This window comes from Amaranthus tricolor, chromosome 17 (genome assembly GCF_026212465.1).
Source record: "Amaranthus tricolor cultivar Red isolate AtriRed21 chromosome 17, ASM2621246v1, whole genome shotgun sequence".
NCBI lineage: Eukaryota > Viridiplantae > Streptophyta > Magnoliopsida > Caryophyllales > Amaranthaceae > Amaranthus > Amaranthus tricolor.
This window is the reverse complement of record NC_080063.1, coordinates 6,360,715-6,370,476: the sequence shown is the minus strand read 5'-3', so window position 1 is coordinate 6,370,476 and position 9,762 is coordinate 6,360,715. Positions and strand designations below refer to the sequence as shown.

Sequence of the window (9,762 nt, the reverse complement as noted above, 5' to 3'; positions counted from 1 at the left end):
CGGCCCGTTTGGTTAGTGGTACTAAATTTTGGAAATGAGAATGATTTATAGTGTAAAATTTCATCAAAAGTTTCATATCATTCCCATGGTAATAAAATTTTGATCACAAAAAAGTTTTTATTTACAAATTTCCATTACCACCTAATACCACCTCTCGCAATGATAATACATTAGAATGAATTTTATGAAAAAAAATAAAATAATTAAAGTTAAACAGACATTATCATAGCCAACAAATTTTTCAACTAAAATTAGTGATTTTTCATTTCCATTACTACTTTTTACTTTTTATTACCTATTAAACGGCCGCTGGTTATTTGTTGTACACAATGTTAATCTGATTTTAATTCTCTGGAAACTGAACAAATAGCTATGTAATCAGAAAGATCCAACCAAAACTAGAAGCTTTCTTTTCTAATCTGTCAATGTCTGTGAAAGATTCAATTCCTCAGCAAATTGTGGTGGAAGAATGGACTGGTTCTTCCCCATCAAAACTCTCTATTACAGCTATTATTTCCTCTACCCCTTCTATTTCAATCAAAAGGTTCTCTTTCTGATTATCTCTTTCGTTCCCAATCTTGTTTCCTTCTACAAATTACTCTAGAAAAGATTATAACTTTTCTCCTACTTCCATAGGTTTGATAGTCGCTTCAAGTTGATCCGAAGACAAATTCTCAGTGCCTTTGTTCCTGAGGTAAAATGTTGATGGGTTGTTTTACAATGGCGAATCTAGGTTACTAGTATAGGGTGGGCAAACGCTCATATATGCTTTCTTCTGTGTTATATGTTACAAAATTCAATATCCATAAGGTGTTTGATGAAATGACTTGAGTCATGATAGACTCAGGCTTAGATTCGCCATGGTTACTTATTAAAAAATGTTTTTGAAGCATAATGTTGATGGGTTGTTTTAGAATCTAGGTTACCAGTATAGGGTCTCCGAACAATCATATGTGCTTTCTTTGTGTCATATGTTACAAAATTCAATATCATTAAGGTGTTTGATGAAATGACTCGAGTCATGGTCTAGATAGACTAATCTTAGATTCGACATGGTTATTTATCAAAAAATGTTTTTGGAGCATGATGTTGATGGGTTGTTTTTCAATTCTATTCTTTGCAGGGGTTTCCTAGTAGTGTGACTCCGGATTATGTACCTTTTCAAATATGGGATTCACTACAGGTAGAAACTACTACCTTGCATTTTTGGAAGTGTTACAATGAAACTATTTTCCAAATGTTTATATCAGTTGATTGATGTTCAGTGTCTGTACCGATCAGTAGATTTCTGTGTATCGAATTCAAGTGGTGAAAAGAGCTCATGTTAGACTGATATGATCAACTAACAAGCCCGTTTCTACATCAATGTGGATTTCAATATTCACAATTTAATACACTAACCTAAGTGTCCCATATGTTTGGCAGTAGTATCAATTACTCTAAATTGTATATTGTTTTTAGTTAATAAGCTAAACAAATGTTGTTTGATTCATCTTGATGTAAATTTTATATTAACTTTTTGTATTTTTTAATTATTTATAGTTAGAGATATTAGTGAACTAGTGTATTGTCAAGTGTGTAAAACTAAATGGGACACATATGCTGAATTGGAGGGAGTACATATGTAGGAGAAGGCACAAGCTTCCTATCAAATTGTATTGCTGCCTCTTTATTATATTAGGGTGGTTGCCATTCTATGCACTATTGTATGATTTGGGTAGTTGCTACATGTAATGCCTGATATTTTGTGCTTCCTACATGGTTGACATTCCATAGTTGTTTGTTGGAGCTACATTTTGTTTTTCTAATTGAAATTTCCTTTTGGTTTAACAAGATCTTAACCTCTTATGATGTTTGGTTTATAGGGCTTATCGACGTATATTCGGATGATGCTTTCAACTCAGGTATAGATTATGATTTATGAGAATACTTGTTAGATTGATATTGTCCTGTTTTGCTCTTTGCTGATATAGGTTCTCATTTATTTCGTATGATTGTTTAAACACCTGGACAGGCTCTTTTGAGTGCTATTGGAGTTGGTGAGAAATCTGCCACAGTGATTGGGGCTACTTTTCAGGTAAAGATTCCTAATTAGATACGATAAAGCGTAATATTTCATTGAAATGGTTAATCTAGTCTTCTTATTTTCAATGTTTGCTAATGTTCTAGTGGTTCTTGAGAGATTTATCAGGGATGCTAGGAGGAATCTTGTTTGCGTTTTATCAGGTAGTTATCTTATTTCTTGGACATATGAAGAATAAATATTATGATCCACTTGTTTATATAGTGTCCATTTTATCCACCAAACATGGTGTCATTGGGAAGTAGTCCTATGCTGTAAAGAAAGTATAAGCTTTATGCCAAGTTGGTTTATGATCATTTGTTCAAGTACGAGAGGATCAAAATTGACAAAAAAGAAAAATTGTACAAATAGTGAGATTGCTTTGCAGGATAAGAGAAGATACCAACAAAGTAATCTAGAACTAATCATAACTGGCCTTTGTTTTGTCTAGTGTGGACTTAATGTATTTGTCAATCTTTTAAAAGTAATTGTTTCTTGTTAAACTTCTAATCCCATTGCTTTAATTACATTCCTGAATCCTGACTGTTCCTTTGCTGGATTGAAACTCTAAAAGAATAATTACAACTTTATGTGCTATGAACTGAATTCGAATTAGTCTATGATAGCAATATCACTTGTTTCTTGCTAGGGATCAAATTTGGATAGTAATGCAAAAATGTGGCGTTTGGTTGCAGATTTAATGAATGATCTTGGTATACTTCTCACGTACTCTCTATTTTTTAGTAATTTGTTTGTGTTTTTACACTCATTGACATATAGTTGGTTTAGTCCAATAAAAGTGTGTATGAGTGCAGTATCAGTATACTCATCTGATTTGTCATAGTGTTTCTGCCTTTGATGAATTTTTTCTATTTCTTGTCGTCATGAATTCTATTTCTTGATACAGAAAATAAACGTTTATTAAATTTCCCTGATATTAATATGGCGATTTGAGTGTTTGCCTCTCGGTTGGCTTGTTATTACTGAAGCAGCTCAAGATTTTCTTTTCCGCAAGGAACTATTATGGTAGATGAAACACTAACACTATGTTTGGATAACAATTTTGGAAGGAAAGAAAGGAAGGGGAGGGAAGGGGAAATTGGTGTGTTTTCCTTCCAAATCTTTCCTATGTTGGAAGGGTTTGTTTATCAAAATTGTGAAAGAGTTCCACCTTCCATTCCCCTTCCCTTCATTTTCTGTTCTTCCCTTATTGCTATCCAAATGAGGAAAACCAATCCCTCTATTTCCTTTACCCTCCATTTTTTCCAATCCAAACATACTGTAAGAGTGAGTAATATCTACCTGCTGTTGGGCTGTAAAATATGCATGGCTACACTTAGGGTCTGAACGTGCAGTCACAGAGAATGCTTCTCATGTAAGAGCGACTTACTAGCTGACGACATTTTACTTTCTTTCTGCAGGAATGCTGATGGATCTTATTTCACCCTTGTTTCCTTCAGCCTTTGTGTTCATTCTTTGCTTGGGAAGTCTCTCACGGTCGTTCAGTAAGCTCTCTTACTTTTGCTTCAGCTGTTCGATTTATAAGTCCCCAAACATGACATCGAGCTACTTTCCTTAGACAGAAATTTAGAAAGCACTTGCATAATTGCATTGAATGATGTAATCTAAATTTATAGCTTTTCCGAAATGGTGAAATGGTGCCACCTGTCCAATTGTAAGTTCAAATCCCTCATATCCGTTTTGACTCCTGACTTGACTGTCATTTTCGATGTTCCTCGCCCTCTTTTTAAGTCTCTCGAGTTTCAACTTTCTATTATAGTTGTTCACTAATACCCCGTCTTTGCATATGCCCTATTTATTTCAAATGATTCTCTTTCATCTCCTTCTCAATTTGGGATTTCTAAACTTTTTTTTATATCTTCATTACTAATTTATCCCTAAATGTATGCTCGCTCATCCATCATTACTATATTATATTTGGAGGTGTCATTACTATAGTATATACATATTAGAAGTATATTAGGAGGTGTCATTAATTTATGCCCTCTCGCCACTACTAAATTCCACCACTACTATTACTTATCCGTTATTACATATTAGAAGTATATTAGGAGGTGTCATCATTATTATATTCTAGTTAAATTTGTTTGAGTGTTGTACAACAATGCTAGAGCTTAAATTCCAAAAGATTGGAGTCGACTAATTTGAATATGCATTAAAAATTATTTCAACTTCAATTTTATTTTATTAATACTTCAAAGAATTTAATGGTGGGACTTGGAAACTAAGAATCTGCTAAATCACTTAAAGAAACCATTCTTAGTCAATCCATATGCTTTCTATCCCTGCTACGTGACAAAAAAATAAATGTTCTCTTTTAGTTGACACATATTTCTCCTAAAAAGCTGGTGTTGCCAGTGGAGCTACTAGAGCTGCTTTGACACAGCATTTTGCGCTCCAGGACAATGCTGCAGACATATCTGCAAAGGTACTAGCACATCATTATTACCCGAACCTTTTTCTGTGTCACAATTGTCAACTGAGCACCCATATGTTGTATTTTAGGAAGGAAGCCAAGAGACGGTGGCTACAATGGCTGGAATGGCATTAGGAATGCTACTTGCTCATGTTACAAGAGGACACTCTCTCGCAATTTGGTTCTCCTTTTTGTCATTGACTATGTTTCATATGTATGGTGAGTTCTGATTTTTCTAAAAATTGTTGTCGGTTGAAACTGAAGTCCAATTTCCCTTGATCTGTTCCTCTATTGTTATTGACTGAGAAAGGGGTAACAATTGATGCAAAGAAACTTCGAATTGAAATTGGGCTAATGTTGTTGAGTCAAATATGGACTTGACAACTGTCTGAGTTATCTTTCCCTAGCTTTGCTTATTGCCTCATATTTGTGCTCTTTACTTTTCTTTCCTTTTCGACTGTTGTATATGTGATTCCCCAAATATTAACCACTTTAATCATCCAGTACACCCTTTGTTCTGTTTCTCTTTTCGTTTTTCGCTATGTGCGTAAATTGGAAAATTATTCATTCCAAGGCTAACGTCTAACAACAAAAATGGGGTTTGGTAGTGGGGGCTGTTCTTAGTTTTTACCTTACCTGAGGAGGTTAGTATAATTGTTCTATGCAGCGGTGAATATGTCATTTTTCTTTTTGACTGGGTATACTTAAACATGACTTCCGTGTCTGCCAATTTTTACAATCATGGAAGCTCTCTCCTGATCACCTTTTTTGTCCTCTATGTAGCAAACTACAAGGCTGTACATTGTCTTTCATTGAACTCATTAAACGGTGAACGGAGCTCTGTCATTCTACAACGTTTCATGGAGACTGGTCAAGGTGAATATGTTTATTTCCACTATGCTGCCCATGCGTTGAGTTAAGCAACGACTTATGATTAATACCTTACTTTCACATTATTTGTTTAGTTGCTTGTGGAGTAGTCCACAGGTATAGTTATGGGTCCTTTTTTGACAAACAATGATGGATTCTTCAACTTTTGAATGAAAACCCTGTCATTTATATATATATTAGCTCAAAAAATTTTGAAAAAAAAAGTTCAACAAATTTTGATGTTATGTTTTTCTTTTAGTGTGTATTGCTAAGAAACATTTGCTTATAAAAGATTCATGATATTTAACAAATCTCAAATATTCACAACTCCATTTGGTATTATGAACATTAGTTAGTGTAAAATACTAGCCTCTCCTACAATCATCCTCTCTAGCCATTTTTATGCTTTTTTTTTATAAAACAATGCTTACATGGAGTGATTGTAGAATGCTACAGTATCCATGTATTAAGAATTGTTAAAGAGAATCATAGGCTGACCCACTAGTTGAAGACTTTTCTTTTTACACTTGTGACTGAGGTTCGATTCTCATCAGCTACAAGAATGATTAATTCTCATCACCTACATATTAGAATGTTTCTGTCTCTCAACTTTTCTCAATTTATCGTGTATTCTTGACAGTGCTTTCAGCCGAAAAGGTTTCACTGGAAGAGCATGTTTTACCTTTGTGGTTGAATCCATGGAGTTCTGGAAAGTTCAAATGTTTGAACAGTCGTATACTGTTGGGCGCAAAGGTCTCTTCTTTTAATCATACAGAAATGTAAGTCTATTTCTTTTCAGTTTATAGTAAGGGTCCAGCAGAGCTTTTACATATAATATTTCATATATTTTTTGATTTTATTCTATTATACTCATCAGTCATCACCCCAATAGAAATTCCATTATTGTTAATTTCATATTTTCATTATTTTTAAAGCATCTCTATTTTCTTTTATCAATGTTATATTACTATGCCATCAAATCATGAACAAACTATCTATTCTCTACTCACAAAGTGGCATTTACATGTGACAGAGTAAACTTTGTGGGTATAGTTGATGCCTGTTAGTTTTGAGTTGCACAAAAGGTGGGCTCATTTTGGACCAATACGGTAGTACTCAATCCTATGGAATCTTATCGTATAGAAAACTTCTTAAATATTTATCCTTTTAATAAAATAAAGCAGCAAGATTCCAACAAAGAATTACACAAGTTGAACAATGCTCCGTCCCAAAAAACACCACTTAGGCACTTACTATGTTATCTTACCATTATTGTGCACACTCGATCAAGCTCGTTGTTGCAGTTGTGATCGTAATCTTCAGATTTTCACAGAAAATTTTGCTCTTTATGTTGTATTTTGAAAACAATTTAATTTTCCATTTTGATTTTATCTTATCAACATTCTATTACTCGAATGCTGTTAAGTGACTTCCACCTAAGTGGGATTTGGGAGGGTCGGGTGTACTTAATGAGCCTTGTAAAAATACGTAGGTTGTTTTCGATTGGACCTTGTAAATAATATTTTCTTAATTGGATGGAATTGTTAATTATAGTTTAATGTTGTATTTTGGCCTACAGGATGGACCTTTTTCGTTGTGCAGAATCTTATTATAAGAAAGGTTAGTTATAGTGAATTATTTTGATGAAATTTGTTGCCGACACCCGATTAGCCTCACCTTCCTCTAATCCATTTTCTCTTTAATTTTACCCTTTTTAGCAAAGTATTTACTGCTGGAGAAAAAGGGGATGATCAGTATCATCATCCATAAAGACTCAACACCTGCAGAAATCTTGCAGTCCTACATGCATGCACTCGTAATGGCAAATCTTTCTGACAGAAGCTCATTGGGGCATATCGAAAGTTGTTCATGGATGGAAAAATATTATGCGGATTTCATAAAGAAGGTAGAACTCTATTCAATATATGGTCTTTAAATTAAACTTGTGTCGCTTGCTTGAATGTTTTTGGCCATCCCAGAAGTATGATATATCATAATTAAGAAAACCTATCTAATTTTTAATATGGCTCCATTACAATAGGTAGTTTATTAATTTCCGTCAAAATTTTATCAAATATAAAAAATTCATCTATGAAATGTAAATACGGGTAGGAATCGGCGAATCGCTGAGGAAGAGGGTGCTTAGTGCAATCAATGAACTAAAGCAATTTGCAAGTAAATAAGATGAATTAAGCTAATGATATTTTAAACATTTATAGTTTGAAGTGTAAGGATCAGTTTACATAGAGTAATTTTGTTCTCTTCATTCAAATAGAGCCTAAATTCCTCTTGATATTACCAACTCCGGCTCAAGTAGTCTTGCCTAATGACTTTTGAGGCATAGTGCAAAAATGCGTTAACAGTCTCACTCGTGGCAACGATACAATGATGTTGTAACGGGAGTGTGATCCAATTATCGTAACGCTAAATATTGACCGAAAACATGAAGTATCCCTTGGAAAGGCCCAAAACGCATTTTTTTTTATAACACAGTGAACATTGGTTCCTTTCACGGAAAACTTATACAACGCAGCAGATGCAATGTGATGTGGCCTTGTTTTTGCGTTATTCTTTAACGTCATAGATTCAAACTTTCCCTCTTGAGGGTGCTTGGGGCTGAGGCTTTCTCTTATCTTTTCCTCTCATTCCCAAGCACCTAAAGCTGAACTGGAGAATCTGAGTCAGGTCCATTGGATCATGCCTCTTGCTATCATAATTAAGTAAATTCCTCTTGTTACTCGTTTTGCCAAAACATTTGTCTTTGCAGTTCCGGTTGCCTATATGTGCTTGTTCGACTGCCTACTGAATAGCGTACTCTCTTGATAACTTTGCAGCTACAATCATCAGGTTGGAAGACAGAAAGACTATTATCGAATGCTGTTGTTTGGAGGGCGAACTGGTTAATTGGGTCTTTAGATAATAAGACCGAATAGAAACCTACATTATTATAGGAAAACACCCATGCCATGATGAGATGGACAAAAGACACTCTATGCAAGTATGTAAAAGTTTGGCCAAGCAAAAAAACAATAGTTGAGAAAGAAAAGAAATTCAACTAAGGGTCTTCAAAATACCATCATAATCATCAAGACATGTAATTTGAATTTTTCAATGGGTGATATAAATTGAGTTTGTCAGCTTCGATTTGAATAGTCACATGCCCAAATTTGATCTGTTATGAAGGATTTATGACGTTGTTAAGTTGAGATGTAAAGCATGGGCGCCTGATTCAACTTATAGCGTTTGATTCGATCTAACAGCCCAAAACTCCTCCCTGCCTGTCCAAAGATTGTGCTAAGCGCCTAAGCGGGCTAGTGTTTGGGCTGATCTAGTTGGAACATAAGATAAATTTTCTTGGCTTTTTGAAGCTTCTTTTTTCTCCAATCACTTTTTCCTTATTCGCCTACTATTCCCCAATTTGTCCCTACACTTCTTTATCCCATGATAAAAACTCCTTATCAACATTATATTTAGGCATTCTTGGGAAGGGATTTTTTTTTTGAGTTATGGCATTTGGGAGGATAATTGAGGATTTGTTGAGTAAGTGGAGCAATTACATGAGAGCCTAAAGCACTATATTAAGGAGTCTTTACCTTTTGAGATTTTATTTAGATCTCCAATTTCTAAGTAAGTTTTTCTTAGTATGGTACTTTGTAGAAATTTTTTAATGTCCATTAGGTTGTTATTATTAAATAGTAGTGATAAATTATAGTGTAAATTTTCATCAAATGCAGTACGTCATTTCTATGGTGATTTTGATCATAGAAAAATAAATTTGTGATACATTAGAATGAATATACAAAAGAAAATGAGATGATCGAAATAAAACAAGCAAAACCAACTTGAAAATTTTTTTTCGTATTTAGATTATACTAACATTTTATTTCCATTTACATTAATACACTTATACGAAAAGTGGAGAAAAAATGATCAATATAAAACTAAAAAAGGTTATATTTATAAGATATATAAATCTATCGATAAAAATTTTAAAGGAGCAATTAAATGTTCTTGCCCAAATTTCTATATGATGAGGCGTTTTAAATAGTAAATTCTGATTAGCTGTAAAAATATACAAATAGTGAAAAATATAAAGTTGATTATTTAACTATATCAGTAATATCAAAATATGAAATTTTGTAAATATTTATCAATAATATCAAAATTTAGTAGAATATACTTACAGATATTTTGTCAATGTAATAGTGGATAAGTAAATATTTTGTTGGTATATCAAAAAAGTTTCTTCCAAAATAATTTCTTTTTAGGAGAGTCAATATGTTAGAATAATTTCAATAACTACTTTTTAGCTTAAAATATGTGTTCTTATATATTATAGCTAGTAAAGATGCTTATTTAAAACATTAGTAAAAAAAATTAAATTTTTTATGTA

At 33.4% G+C, this 9,762-nt stretch overlaps 1 protein-coding gene across 1 annotated transcript; it reads left to right on the top strand.

Moving 5' to 3' along the window:
- The first annotated feature begins 259 nt into the window (after positions 1-259).
- LOC130803632 (protein root UVB sensitive 3) lies at positions 260-9,218 on the top strand. Its single transcript, XM_057667830.1, has 15 exons — positions 260-544; positions 637-694; positions 1,124-1,183; positions 1,866-1,904; positions 2,015-2,077; positions 2,170-2,226; positions 2,712-2,775; positions 3,484-3,567; positions 4,429-4,511; positions 4,589-4,718; positions 5,283-5,375; positions 6,010-6,148; positions 6,949-6,989; positions 7,088-7,275; positions 8,204-9,218. Exons 1-15 carry the CDS (start codon positions 426-428, stop codon positions 8,300-8,302), a joined length of 1,317 nt encoding a protein of 438 aa, XP_057523813.1. The 5' UTR covers positions 260-425; the 3' UTR covers positions 8,303-9,218.
- The last annotated feature ends 544 nt before the right edge of the window (positions 9,219-9,762 follow it).

Bases quoted from the DNA above. Each gene is read 5' to 3' on its own strand.
- LOC130803632 (XM_057667830.1), top strand. From the start codon at position 426: ATGTCTGTGAAAGATTCAATTCCTCAGCAAATTGTGGTGGAAGAATGG. The intron at 6,149-6,948 runs GTAAGTCTATTT...TTTGGCCTACAG, and splicing joins TCTTTTAATCATACAGAAAT to GATGGACCTTTTTCGTTGTG. The intron at 6,990-7,087 runs GTTAGTTATAGT...TACCCTTTTTAG, and splicing joins AGAATCTTATTATAAGAAAG to CAAAGTATTTACTGCTGGAG.